Here is a 15,748-nt window from a genome sequence, read left to right on the forward strand (position 1 = left end):
CAGGGGGCTCTATGGGGCACTATCTACAGGGGGCTCTATGGTGGCACTATATACAGGGGGCACTGCGTGTGTGTGTGTGGTACACAGTGTATGGTGCTATTATAATCAGGGACACCGTTTATGGCGTTATTATAATTAGAGGCGCAGTGTATGGGGCTATTATATATAGGGACGTATTGTGTGGCACCATGATAACTTTATCTTTGTTTATAGATGCAGAAATGTTTGAAAAGTGGGAAGCTGAAGACATCTGAGCAGAAAACTGCAGAAATGTGTCGTCTCCAGGCGAAGTGATCATAGAGGTCTGGTCTGGATGGAGAAGAAAACAGAAAAGGAAGAACTAGAATCTGAAATGAAGTCACCAGTGAGTCACTTAATGTAAATGTTTATTCTCCCTCTAATCTAATGTAGTCACTGTATGATCTGCAGCCAGATGATAGGTGATATATTTTTTTGGGGAAACAGCAACTCCCAGCATATCCTTACCATTGTTCGGGCCATGCTGGGAGCTGTAGTTTTATCCGTACAAACCTATACGTCAGGGGTTGCACTAAATTGAGCTGTATTTGTGCTGGTGCTACATTTATGTGCTGAGCATGGTTCTGGTGAGTATACATGTGCTGAGATTGGTTCTGGTGAGTATACATGTACTGAGCTTGGTTCTGGTGAGTATATATGTACTGAGCTTGGTTCTGGTATTGTATTTATGTGCTGAGCTTGGTTCTTGTGTTCTGTATATATATATATATATATATATATATATATATACATATACATATACATACTGAGGTTGGTTCTGGGGCTGTATACATGTTTTGAGCTTGGTTCTGGAGCTGTAATTATATAGGATATATTAATAATAACAAAATTGCAGGGCAGATGGAATGGTTTTCAGGGGTAGTTTTAACCCCTTGAACCGCCACCATGCGGTGATACATAATCTGACAATATTACCAAACATTCTCCTGTATGTTTTTTTCAGATGCAGCAAAATCTATAAAATCAACTTTTAAAACGGTACACACTATATACTAATTACTCATTAAAGGGTCATGGGGCGGTGCTGCTATCCTGAAGAGTCACATAGTCCTGCCTCCAAACTCACCTTTCCATGCTTGATTTACATCCCCCGGCTGTTATAAATCACTACTAGTCTCTTCCAACTTTCTCGTATGCGCCATTGCCTTGTACTACTTGGGCACGCACCGTGCAGCGAGGTGTACTCTGTCCGGCTGCACCGCACATGCCAGTACAAGGCAACGGCACATCTGCAAGAGTTGGAGGAGGCTGCTAGTGAGGTAGAACAGCCAGGGGGATGTCAATCAAAATCTGGGGGGGGGGGGGCGCCATTTCAATTATCGCCTCAGGCAGCAGAAATGTTAGAATGGGCCCTGGGGGAAGGACAGCATTTGCAGGGGTGGGATAGGGCTAGCAGACGTGCGTCACAATAGGCACGTCTGCTAGTGGTAGAAGTTAGAACGCGCCTCTCTGACGATGCACACACCGCCAGAGACTAACAGGAAATCAGGGCGGTGGTCATGCGGTGAGGTTAGTGTGGTACTCACCTCCTGCCCCAGCCAACTTTAAACTGATCGGCCAACGCTAGGGAGGGATTCGATGAATTATATAGCCAGTGGGGGTCCATCTAACTCATTGCAGAGAACTATGGGGGGATAATAATATCCTCCCATAGAGCACTCAGCAGTCAGACTCCCAACCTCCCTGCTGTATAATAAATACTGAGGGCTCAATGGGGGATTACTATCCCCTTCATAGAGTCCTCTGCAGTCACTTATATGGTTGGACCCCCCTTTCCTTAGAGCCCTCAGTAGTTACTAATACATTGCAAGGGGAGGTTGTCTGACTGACTGCTGGGGGCTCTATAGGGGGGGGGGGGTCTGAGCGACTAACTGCTGAAGTCTCTATGGGAGGGATATCCCCCCACAGGGACGTCAGAGTCAGACACTCAAACCCCCATATAAAGCACTCAGCAGTCAGTCAGACAATCTAACCTCCCCTTGCAATATAATCTCAAAATACAGCCCTCAGTAGTTATTTTACTACAAGGGGAGGGGTGTCTGACTACTTAAAGGGGTTTTCCCATTAGGGACATTTATGACATATCCACAGGATATCAAGAGAAAAAGGATTTTTGAAGCAGCACTGATCCCGAGTATGGTGCGGTGCACGCTGTCAAGCCAGGCAAACCCACTCCGGCACGATGTAGATTTCAAAGAAGTAGTAGGACAACAGCACACGTCTTCAAATCATCAAAGTGGTTTTATTGTCAAGACATCCACAAACGACAGGCAACGTTTCGACCCATAGTGAGTGAGGGGTCTTTGTCAAGCCTTTGTCTAGGCTTGACAAAGACCCCTCACTCACTATGGGTCGAAACGTTGCCTGTTGTTTGTGGATGTCTTGACAATAAAACCACTTTGATGATTTGAAGACGTGTGCTGTTGTCCTACTACTTCTTTGATATCCACAGGATATGTCATAAATGTCAGATAGATGCGGGTCCTACCTCTGGGGCCCACACCTATCTCTAGAACGGGGCCCCCCAAACCCTGTTCTGCCTCTTTCTGCTCTCGCTGCCTCCCGGCCACTTTCTGATTTCATGGTCGGGAGTTATGAAAACCGCATAGCAAGCTGAGCTACACGGTTTCCGCAAGTCCCATAGAACTAAATGGTAGTTACAGAAACAGCGTAGCTCGCATGCTACGCTGCTTCCGTAACTGCCATTCACGTCTTTGAGAGTTACAGAAAGTCTGTCAGGAAGTGGCTGAGAGGCAGCGATAGCAGAAAGAGGTAGAACAGGGTTTAGGGGCCTGGTTCTAGAGATAGGTGCAGTTCCCAGAGGTGGGACTCGCATCTAACATACAGGATCCACAGGATATGTCATAAATTTCCCTCACGGGAAAACCCCTTTAAAGTGTAACTAAACTTCTAAAAAACTTCTTACATGCCATAGTGAAATGTCAGAAGTTTTGGATTGCTAAAACAAAGTGGCAGAAGCGCTCAGATTACCGCTGTGCCGATTAGTTTCTGATCTGCTTTTCTCAGAAAGCCGAGCAAGCGGTGAACGGACGTACACCACTCCTAAGTATGCCGATCAGAAACTAATCGGCGCAGCATTCAATTGTGCGCTTCTGCCACTTCATTTTAGGAATCGGTGGGGGTCTCAGTGCTCGAACCCCCCACCGATTAAAAGTTCTGACATATCACTATGACATGTTAAAAGCTTGGTTACACTTTAAAGAGAGGTGTTATAACTTTTTTATTATTATTATTAATTTTTTTTCTCTTTAATAAAACAGTGCATCAGTGTGTTTGGTGCAACTTTCTAAATACTTTTTTATTAAAAATGATTTTTACTTTTTGAGATAGTTGCTTTACATCGTGAATACAGACCAGCTGCATCAAGTGCTAAAACCTCTATCCGTCAGGTCAGTTACACTGACGGGTACAGTGACAGCAGGTTAGGGGGTTGAATTGCGTGTGAGTGGGAAGGAGGGGGCCCAAGTTGTGTCAACAGCCTAGGGCTCATGGTACACTTAATCCGCCACTGAAGGGGACACAGTGCTGATTTAGCACTGTGTCCACTTCTAAGTTTTCTCTGCTCTTGAACGGGGCTGTCCTGAAGTTCCCTTCAGAGCGGGTGGCAAGTGAAAAACATTGAAATGGACGAAGTATTAAATAAGCACTGTTTCCCCCTCATTCTCCGGATTATGGGGGTCTCGAAGGTCGGACCCTCATAAACATAAAGTGATAGAATAGCGAGGCAATATGCCATCACTTTATAGGATGGGATTACGCCTATAAGTAATGTATTCCTCTGATGAGCTCCATCATGTACAATCACTGTGTACTTTGTTGGCTTCGTTTTAAGCTGCTGCATTGTTGCTCATGAAATAACATGTCTTTTTGGAGAGTTGAAGTTTGGTTTTTTTCTAACTAGAGATTAGAGGAACACTGCAGGCAAAACTGAAGGGCCCGAGTGGTCGGTGCATGACACAGGGATTCAAAGAAAAAAATTCCTGTGTGATCCACCAACCTCTCATGCCCTGAACTAGGCATAACACAAAGCACATATAGTGCCCTTTTTAGAAGAAAAAATATTATAGGTCCCATTTATCAAAATGGTCTTATCAGAGCAACTGGTCTTGTTGCCCATTGCAACAGTGGAGTTTTGATTTTTCAAAAGCAGCTTAATAAATGAAAGCTCTGATTGTTTGCTATGGCCAACAAGGATATCTGCTGTTTTTGATGCCTAATGTATTAAAACTTTAATTCCAACAGGTAATCTTGGGTTGGGAGCAACTATATGCAGGTAGACTTTGTTTATCAATACTCTGTACTCATAAGTAGTGTATAGGAAAGAGAAAGTCATTGCGTACTTACGTGAACTTTAATAATCTTGCTGTTGAAGTTACTGAGTACCACAGTCACCTCCTCTTGATCTGGTGGAGAATCTGTTTCCATGTGTCTACAACATAATTAAAGTAACAATAAGCAAGACAAGAAAAAATGGCATTAGCTTCTGAAACATGCATATGAGTGACTTCCGGGACTTCTAATGTGGAATGTTCTCAGTCTAGCCAAGTCACATTTGTCGGAGTGCCTATTAACTAGACACATTAGGAGACAGACCAGTGTTACCCACAGTGTTAAATGGAGTCACACAGTGCCCAGAAAGCCATGATTCTATCTCTCCCCTGTTCCCACTTTGAGAATAAACTTCTTCACTGTACAGGATGGTAAAACTAGTAATGTCCGACATTACTAGCTTTAATACAGAGAATGTTTCCGAGTCCTAAAAGCCCTCCCAGCTGTTGGGCAGGACGGAAGAGGAAACATGCAGCACAGCAAATAAAATCCGGGACTGTACAGCTGAATCAGTGACACTTTGGAGGCCTGTAAAATATATTCACACAATTGGCACAAGCACATCAAAAAACTAAAGGAAGTACTTGTCTTTTTGTTTTTGAGTATATACATATAAAGTATCTATTACCTGTAGTTGGTTTTCTGCTCATAACTCTTGTAGACAATATTGATTTTAGCAGCAGTTGAAATGCAATTACAATTTAAAGCCTAGATGTGAGCCACAGGAAACGGGTTCTAACTCCAACAATCTTGACAGAGGCTCTCCGAGATACAGTAGAGACAGAGAAGTATATTACAGTATATAAAGCTGCTATCACCTGCCACCACAGTGCAAAGGCTGATCACTATAGCTGTACGTCCCACTAAGTTTTGCATAGTATAGAAAAAATCTTTAAACTCTGGCGAGGGCCATGATTATATCCTTTGTATGAGGACATGTTACTGTGTAAAATGCTAACTGTGCAATACCGTTTATAGGGGATATACAAGATAAAATATATTAGGTGGTACATGATATCAATTGGCCCTGCAAGAAATTCAGTGGATTTCTGTAGTAGCTCCAATATACACGGAGTATTAGGATAGTGCAGCGCAGATCATAATTGGAGCCAGGTGAATTAAATAACAGGTAAATTCAGTTTATCATTGTTAATGTTGCAGAAATATTTAATCCTGACAAAATCCTCAACTTGTACTGCTCTCCACCCCTTTGGCAAACACTACTTCCTTCTATTACGGACAAATATTTCAAAATTTGACTCCTCAGTCCAGAGCGCCTGCTGCCACTTTTTCTGCATCCCATTTTCTAAGTTTTCCTGCTTAGTTTAGCCTTGTTTCTATTTAGACTGTATGGCTTATTGGCCGAAATTCTTCCATGAAGACCACTTCGGACCCGACGTCTCCGAACAGTGGATCGGTGTACATGGGTCCTACTGGCTTCTGCCAGTGCTGATGGCACTTCTGGACATCTTTCTTTGTGCTTCTTCAAAAGAGCTTGAACAGCACATCTTGAAACTTCAGTCTGCTTTGAAATTTTAGACTGGGAGAGACTTTGCTGATTCAGTATAACTACCTTTTGCTGTGCTCAGTCTTGCCATAGTGTACCGGTGATATGAAACAGTCTTCCACAACCTCACCTTTGTAGCAGAGTTTGACTGTTCCTCACCCAGTTTTAAGCCTCCTACCAAGCTGTTTCTGTTACAGTTAAAGACTGTGTTTCAACCTACATATGAAAACGATGATCATACAAACACACACAAACATTCAGCGTTAACATTAACACAACCGGTCTAAGGCTAAGTTCAATCTGGTTTTATTTGAAACAAGAATTGCAACACCAAATAAACAGGGGCACATTTACCCAAAATTCGAAAACAATGAGTTACAATCTAGTACATGTAGCTTGTAATACAAAATTACATAAACTTTAGACAAATCATACAAAAAAGGGGAAACATACAGTGCCAAGAGTGGTAATAAGCATCAAATTGCATTCGGAACCCAGTTACAATAGAAAAGTCATATCAGTAATCAAAGACATGAGCGATAAACATGCAGCAAGAGGACCTGTGTAACAAAAGCCATACTTATATGGTAATATTTAAGCCAGAATGTATGGTCTACAGTTGCTCCGGAAATCACCCCAAGGTTTCCATAAGTTCACGTATTTGACATGGCTTACTGTCTCCCAACTAGCCAATTATACCTCTAATCTCGAAATTTGATTTACCTCATCAATCCACTGCTCCATAGTGGGAGGGTCTACAGATCTCCATTTAAGAGGAATAAGCAATTTTGTTATTCACTGTGCAATAAAAACTATACGTGGTTTTAAAACCAGGAAAATTCTAAAATAAAATATAAATACTAGAATGTGATGGTATTAACCATTTAAATCTCATTACGCATCCTTGTCCTATCCGAATTTATTACATATGTCAATGTACAATGCGCAAGCACTAGTGAACGAACTTTATGGATACAAATTGTATCACTATCTTAAATTGCTAAAAAGTGAAATAAATCTCACATTAAAGGTTAGGCTCTAAGCAAAAAATTCCCATTGGTATTTATCCAGTGAAACACGAATAAGCAATTTTGCTGCCGTAAGTAGTATTGTGGGTAAATTATGCCTAGATGGCTGAAACTGTGAAGTGGGGAACCACAACAAAACTAGTTCAGGAGTCAAGGGAAATGCACACCCACATATTTAGGCAATATATTGTTGTACCCCAGACCAAAAGGGTTGAATTAGGTTGCGATGATACCAGATATGCGAGAAAGTGCCCGTGCTTCTACCACACCTCCAGCAGCTGTCGTCCTGTGAAAGCCCCATAAATTTAAATTGATATGGCGTCTTGTAACATCTGGTCAATGTTTTGAATTAATTCTCTTCTATTTTATACATTTAGAGAAACCATTGGAAATTGAAAGGATTAACGACACATACAGAGATGGAATACGGCACATACAACCCCATAGAGAATGCGAACGGGAGCCGTTCCATTCTCAGAAGCGTACGCCGTCTGTGCGGGAACGGCGCATGCACAACTCCCACATAGATCAAAACAAAGCTCTTTCGTAGAGCGAAATCCGGCACCATTTTCATGTGGACCAGAAGCTGTCATAAGACGACTTCCGGCCGCGGCTTCTGGCCATATGTTCAACGAAGCGAAGGCGCAAGGAGCGTAGACCGGCGGCGGCAGGAGCAGGTCATTTATGTTCGTGTATGTGATGTGTGTATTATGTTCGGGTGATACTGTCTGCTGAGCCCTGTATCTAATCCTCCTACACTGTGCAGTCGCTCAGAAAATGGCGGCACACAGTGTAGGAGGTTTGAAGACCTTCAAACCCCTCCTTCTCCTGGCACTAGCCAGAAGAAGGGAGGGGGATTGTGTGAGGACACTAGAGGAAAATGTGTCCACCCCAAATTTGCAGCATAAATCAATGAGATTACTTTACCACAGTGACCATGCTGCAATTTTGGGAACTGCTCCCTCTAGTGACCAGCACATGGCAATTTTATAAATTTGAATCTAATTTATAATATTTCCTGACTTGTGAAAAAATTAAAACAATGTGTAATCACACAAATACTAATCGTTTAACTGAAAAAACATTTTTTAGCGACACATTCCCTCTAAAGGAAATTTCGTGCAGAAAAGTGGAGGATTGTGAATATGCATCTTGTAACATAGCATTCAATGTAGGTAAATTAGTTTTATCTTTGAGATGTGGTGAAATAAACATGTTCTGGAGATTAGACCAGGGAAAAGTTAAGGGTATAGGTTTCTTTTGAACATAAGCTGGTAATAAACTCAGGGACATAAGTGGGGAAGGACCACCATTCATTTGTGTAAGGGGGAGATGCTTCTGATGTACTGCAATAGTGCCAGAGAGAGTCAAGCTATAAATCAGGTGCCGCACATCTGACCAGAAGTACAAAAGGCCACCCTCACAAAGCATATGTCTTTCTATTTTAGATGTGGTGCTGTATCTTGAGTACGCATCAAGAAGAGCTATCTAGCTAAGTGGTTTGCTACATAATAAGTGGCCACATCCAGAAAGGCGCATCCATCTTGCAGTTTGTGTTGTTTTAATTGTGAGAAAGATATTCTAGCTTGTTTATTGTTCCATATAAACCCGGCCATGAGGGAGTTTGTGTGTTTAACCTCTTCCCGACATTTGACGTATCCATATGCCAAAGTCGGGTAGGGGAAGTATGGAACGGGCTCATGGTGTGCAACTGCTCCATACGATGCTGGTGTCGGCTGTAACACTTCAGAGTAACGAGCGGCATCACGCTCGAGTTCAATAAAGTTGTTTTTTTTATGTAAAAAAAAAAAAAGTTAAATTAAAAGTTAAAAAAAACAACCTTTTCCAATTTCCCCCTAGAGCATAGTAAAAAAATTAATAAATAAACATAAATGGTATCGCCGCGTCCGTAAAAGTCTGAACTATTACAATATATCATTATTTAACCCACACGGTGAACACCGTAAAAAAATAAATTTGTAAACGCCAGAATCTCAATTTTTTTGGTCACCTCATCCTACAAAAAATGAAATAAAAAGTGATCAAAACGTCGCATGTACACCAAAATAGTATTATTAAAAACGACAGCTTATTCCGCAAAAAATAAGCCCCCATACTACTTAATCGACGGAAAAATAAAAAAGTTATGGCTCTCGGAATTTGGTGACACAAAATAAATTATTTTTTACTTGTAAAAGTAGTAAAATATAGAAAAAACTATATATATTTGGTATCGCCGTAATTGTATTGACCCACAGAATAAAATTAACATGTTGTTTTAATAGCACAGTGAATTCCGTAAAAACGACGCGCAAAAAACCATGGAGAAATCGCTGTTTTTTTTCATTTTCTACCACACAAAATTTTTTTTGCCCGTTTCCTAGTACATTATATGGCACAATAAATGGTGGTACGAAAAACTACAACTCGTCCCGCAAAAATCAAGCCCTTATAGGACTATAGCGAGGGAAAAATAAAGAAGTTATGGCTTTTGGAAGGTGGGGAGGAAAAAACGAAAATGAAAATCTGAAAAAGGGCTGCGGCAGGAAGGGGTTAAAAAAGGTAATCGGCAGCTTTATAGGGTGTGTCGATAGAATGTATAGTATTTGTGGTAAAATGTATGTTTTGACCAGATTCTCTCCCCCCAGCCAAGAAACGTAAGGGATCTTAAGTTGAGAAATTTGTGTGGATATTTTGTGCAGGAGAGGCTTATAATTATACAAATATAGCTGGCTTGGGTCAGGGGGAACGTTTATTCCTAAATATTTGATCGTTGTTGAAGGCCACTTAAAGGTTACCGATGATTTAAGTTTAGTAATGGCTCGATTAGGGACCTCTGATTTTTCAAAATTAATCCTAAAATTAGATATCCTTCCAAATTCCTCAAACATGTCTAGAAGTTTCGGACAGGCTCGAGCAGGGTTCATTATAAAAAGCAATAGGTCATCTGCAAATGCAGCCGTGGAATGGGTAAGCAGGCCTACATCAGTACCTTGAATCTCAGGTGATTGTGTAATTTTTTGAATTAGCGTCTCCATTACCAGGATGAAAAGCGTGGGCTAAAGAGGACAACCCTGCCTGATGCCATTGTTGATTTCAAAAGTTGGGGAAAGTGTACCATTAATTCTGATCCTGGCATGCAGAGATTTGTAGAGTGAAAGAATCGCATCATTGACGAGTGCAGGAAAACCAAACCGTTCTAACACCTTCGAAATGTAATCCCAAGCCACCCTATCAAAAGCCTTCTCAGCAGCCGTGCCGAGAAGTACTAGGGGAACCTGATGCCTCCTAGCATATGAGATTACATTTATCAGCCTGGTCGTAATGAATTTGCCTTCTCGGCCCGGAATTAACTCAGTCTGCTCAGGGCCCACAAGATTTGGTAGAAGTTTACTTATGCGACGGGCCAAAAGTTTCCCCCACTATTTGACAACTGCATTCAGAAGCGATATAAGTCTATAGCTTCCACAACTCAAAGGCTCTTTTCCTTCCTTATGCAGAATGGTAATGTAGGCTTCCAACATTTGTCCCAGCAAGTGAACTCCTTTTAAAAGGAAGTTGCATTAAGAAGTAAAATACGGTAGTAAGACGGTTGAGAAAGTCTTATAGTAGGAGATGGGAAGGCCGTCTGGGCCTGGACTCTTACCCCCCCGGAATAGAGGACAAAACTATTGACAATTCTTCAGCTGTAAATGGTGCTATGAGGGACTCCTGTTCCGTAGTTGTGAAGTGTGGTAAGGCAATTGAATCAAGGAACGTCGTCATAAGAGTACTCTTAGTCGACAAATTTGTCTCAATTTAAGTGGTCCCAATATTATATAGACGTATAAAAATTATTAAATTCTAGTGCGATATCAGAGGTGTCCGAGATCACATCACCTGTGCTTGTTTTTATATGTGATATAAATGTTTTTTTCTTTTTGTTTCTTTGTCCCCATGGGCGTAGAATTTATATTTACATTTCTGTAGGATTTTTTCCGCTTTCACGTTCAAGAGATCTTTGAGTTCATTCCGGAGTCTAAGGAGCTCAGGTCGTGTATTTTGTAGTTGGGATTTTGTACCTAAATTTTCTAAGACTGAAATTTGGTTTATGAGCGAGTCTATTTGTGCTGATCTAGCACAACTTTTTCAACCTAGCCCTTAACATAATCAGTGCTCCTCTAATATATGGTTTATGCGCCTCCCACACCATAGGTACAGGGGTCTCTGGACCATCATTAAAACTAAAATATTCTTTAAGACGGCCTTGTAAATACGAGAAGTGGTTAGTGTCACCCAAAAGCGTCTCGTTTAATGACCAAGTCCAGGTTCTACGAGGAAGGGAAGGAATGGATAGCGTGGCTGAAACCGGTGCATGGTCGGACACTGTGATTGGACCAATATCAGCCGCAATTATTCCAGATATGTGTCTTTCAGATATAAAAATCTTATCTAAACGATGGTAAGTACCATGTATGTGTGAAAAGTATGAATAGTCCTGCCTGTCAGGATAAAGTGTTCTCCAAGTATCTAAAAGATCAGAATGCGCTAAAACCGGTTTGATCTTCCTATTGGCCATATGAGACAAGGAGGGTGATTTGGAGGTAGTATCGAGATCAGGATCTAATATGCAATTAAAATCACCTCCCATAGCTACAATTCCCTCTGAAAATAGTTGGAGTTCATCCATTGTGGCAGCTAACCAAGCACTTGATGCATATTTGGAGCATATAAATTTGCCAACGTCACTAATGTGTTACCTATGTGTCCCTTCACAAAAATATATCTAGCGTTGGGGTCTGCCCGATGCGATAAAGCAGTAAATGGAATCTGTTTGCTAATGCCTATGCTTGTTCCCCGAGATGCCAAGGAGTGGGTGCTATGAAACCAAAGAGGGAAATAATGGTGTGATAAATTAGGAATATGCAGGTGTCTAAAGTGAGTTTCTTGCAAGAAGAGAATCTCCGCTCGCGCTTTCTGCAATGTGCTCAAAACTTGGTATCGTTTCTGCGGGGTGTTAAGCCCTCTAGTATTCAGTGAAACTATTTTGATAGCCGCCCTCATTCACAACAAAAATAAGGGGTAGCACACATTGTTTGGGTCCGCCATGTCACAGAACACACATAAAGGGAACAAAAGAACATAGAGATAGCAAAGGTAGAGAATCTGATAAGATACACAACAAAAGTTATGTCTCCATCACAGTTCAGTAAGAAGTGTAAATATCTGCTCAATAGAATCTTAATGAGGGCATTGGATAAGCCTTGTAATGTATCAAAGCAATCTACATAGGTGGCAACCAAGAAAACTGAGACGACATGGGTTAATAACATAGTACAGTAATAACAACAACGAGACATATAAACACTAATGTGGACAAATGCACTCTCAATGAAGTTATAGATACTTCGTAATTTCACTAGAACGTAGTAATAATCAGTTTAGAAAATAGAAAATATATGAAGTTCAATTCAGGACAAAATACAGAGTAGAAATATAGAACAGTTTTGTAATATGGTAATGTCGTCTGAAACTTTGAACATTAAATAAATTTCAACTTACGCGACCTAGCACGTCATCAGCAATTCCTGAATAGAGCAATAAGTAGGATCTGTAAACGAACACCCATATTCCTCATATATCAAAACAAGAACACAGAAGTAGTCCTCATGACACAGAAGAAGGAGCGTGCTCCTCCAATTTTAGTTTAGGCGATTTCCCCTTGGTAGCAGTCGACCATTCAGCATGTTGTGGCAAGACCAGAAAAGGAGTTTGAAGGTGGATCGGTAGCCAAGAAGGTATATTCAAGGGCGGGATGTCCAGCCTTTGCCAAAGAGATCCTAGGTCATCTGGATGTCTGATGGTAATTTGTTTACCGTTGCACATGGTAGACAAACCAAAGGGGTACAGCCATTGAAACGGAACTCTCCTCTCTCGCAATATGTCTGTCAATGGTTTTAGTATTCTCCGTTTGGTCAGTGTGCTGGTTGCTAGATCCTGGAAGAAAAGAACCTTAGTCCCCTTAAAGACCACATTGGAAGTCTCTCTAGCTTTTTGAAGTAAAGCGGCTGTGTCGACATAGCTCAAAAGACCACATATCACATCACCTGGCGTATAAGTTAACGCAGTCTTTGGGCGTAGAGCTCTATGAATTCTTTAAATAGATATTTTATTTGCTCTATCCGCTCCTAGAAGGTCCAAGAACATAGTCAAAGCCACAATCGATAAGGAGTCTGAAGCTATGCTTTGAGGAAGACCTCTTATCAGTGTTCTTCCAACAGCTGCGATTTTCTTGATCTTCTAACATAAGAGTGTTGTTCAGGTGGCCTTGTTGCGCTAAAATATTAGTTTGCACAACTTCACTGTGTGACAGGATGGAGGATTGCGTATTTTCTAAAGACTCAACTCTAACACCAATATGTTTTAACTCTGCTTTTATGTCTGAAAGTTCCTTGAAGACCGGAGATAGAGCTTGTGGCAGATATTGTTTCAGAAAGGATTTAGAGAGGTGGCAATAGTCAGTATCAGTGACTTGTTCAGAAGCACTACTTTCCTCACCAGAATCATCAACAGGATCAAGTTGAGCGGATTCATTTGAAACTTGCTTGAGTCTTCCTGCTGGTGAAGCTTCCAGTTTCTTTCTCAGGAACTTTTCTAGTTCCTGTTGGCTTTTGTGACGTTTAGGTGTACTGAAAGCGTCCTTGATTTTATCTTTAGAAGGCTTGACCATTTTCTATGTAATATAGCGTTCAAGTGATAGAGAATGCAAATGTCCCGCCAGAGTAAACACACGTTAAAACATTTTTGCCAATAAATCTATACCTTGTTCAGAAATGCATATTTTGCAAGCGGTGCAGTTGTCAGGGTTGTTGTTTAAGAGACAGTCCAATGTCCAATTTGTGTACTGAACTGGAGTGTGCAGCGAAAAGATTGGAGCTATGCTCCTAGAGAAATCGGGGGAGGGGGAGGGGGGAGGGGGGGTGATATGCTGCACTTACTCAGTAGTCTGAGAACGCCGAGTTGTTGTGAGACCTCCACCAGATAGCTATGCTCCGTGAGCCCTGACATGCCAATACGGCCGATGTCCTGTTCCACAAATCGCGACTGCCGAAGGTGTCCAAAACTGAGGCCGCGGTTCCTCGCCTGCAGGGCCTCAAAGAGTCTTCCTAGCCGATACGAGCAGAATTTTGCCCAAGCACTCAAAAATCTGCCATGTGTCCGGGACCCTGAAACTCGAGTATTGTCAATCTACTGCCCCCACTTAGCTGGGAAGCAGACCCTTGAAAGCGGCGTTAGTGCAAAAATCGAAGCCGCGGCTCCGCGTTGTTAAGGCCGCAAGTCGCCTTCGCGGCTCGCCCCAGCTATTTCCATGCCAAAGTATACAGAAATGCTCACCAGGAGTCCGGGATTATAGTGCTGCTGAGCGATAAGGTGGGTAATGTGTATAGCAGGTCGATTCTTGCAGATGAAGGAGAATATCACAGCTTGTCCAAAACACAACTACTCTCCTCAGCGTTCAAGCCACACCCCCCACATCTCGTTTTTACTGTAAGGGTATGTGCACACACAATCAAAAACGTCTGAAAATACGGAGCGGTTTTTAAGGGAAAACAGCTCCTGATTTTCAGTCGTTTTTTAAGCCACTCGCGTTTTTCGCAGCGTTTTTTACGGCAGTTTTTGTAGCTGCTTTTCTATAGTGTCAATAAAAACTGCTCAAGAAGTGACATGCACTTCTTCTTCGCAGGCGTTTAACGCGGCCGTTTTTAAAAACGGCCGCGTAAAAAAACGGCCGGTCGGAATAGAATGCCGTATTTCCCATTGAAATCAATGGCCAGATGTTTGGAGGCATTCTTCTTATTTTCGTCTGTAAACGGCCAAAAATTCGGAAGTGTGAACATACCCCAAGGCTGACATGCACGTTTTGACATGTAAAAATAGTGTTAAAATGTGTACCACAGCGTATATATTAATTTCTATGGTCAGGACGGATGCCCTTATGTTCTATCGTTTGTTTTTTCAACGTCCTGAAAAGCTTAGTCTACTACGCTTTTCAGTCGTTTTCCACAATGTATACCACACGCATACGTTTTTATTTGTATTTAAGTCAATGGCGACATATGGATGAAATATACAATCTTAAATCCCACGTTTGTATACGTAAAACTTATATATTTTTGTCCCCATATATGGTAAATATTGACTTTACAAAGTTTGATTTAGCTCAAGAACAAGAAAAGTAAGAATGGATACAAACGCATAAAAAAAAAAGTAAGAATGGATACAAACGCATAAAAACGTATACGACGTATACTACAAAAAAGGAAAGCATATGTTACAAATACATACATTTCTGTAACTTTAAAAACTTATACGTCGTCGTATACCACAAACCTGTGCACAGAGTGAGATGTGAACTTAACCTAATATTGTGTAGGTCCCCCCTCGTGCCACTAAAACAGCTCTGACACACAAGACCTCTGAAGGTGCCCTGGGACATCTGGAACCAAGACATTAGCAGCAGAGCCCTTAAGTTTTGTAAATTGCAAGGCGGAGCGGGGCCTCCATGGATCAATTTTTTTTTCCAGATCACACCTGCGCAATAAGATTAAGATCTGGGGAACTTGGTGGACAAGTCACTGCCTGAACTTTTTGTCATGTTCCTCAAACCCTTCCTGAACAACTTTTGTAGTGTGGCATTATTTTCCTAACAAAGATCACTGCCATTAGAAAATACCATTGCCATGAAGAGGTGTAGTTGGTCTGCAAATACGTTTAGGTAGGTGGTATGCGTCAAAGTATCACAGCAGAACATCGCCCAGAGCACCACACTTCCTCTGCCAGCTTG

At 41.6% G+C, this 15,748-nt stretch overlaps 1 protein-coding gene across 1 annotated transcript in view; it reads right to left on the minus strand.

The window, feature by feature from the left end:
• The window catches only part of UGGT2 (UDP-glucose glycoprotein glucosyltransferase 2), a 382,432-nt gene that overhangs the window by 85,978 nt on the left and 280,706 nt on the right, over window positions 1-15,748 (minus strand). The window contains exon 30 of the mRNA XM_075852393.1: window positions 4,405-4,489. Coding sequence (XP_075708508.1) covers window positions 4,405-4,489 — 85 coding nt within the window. The remainder of the gene's footprint in view (window positions 1-4,404; window positions 4,490-15,748) is intronic.

The sequence above is a fragment of the Rhinoderma darwinii genome, chromosome 2 (assembly GCF_050947455.1).
Source record: "Rhinoderma darwinii isolate aRhiDar2 chromosome 2, aRhiDar2.hap1, whole genome shotgun sequence".
NCBI lineage: Eukaryota > Metazoa > Chordata > Amphibia > Anura > Rhinodermatidae > Rhinoderma > Rhinoderma darwinii.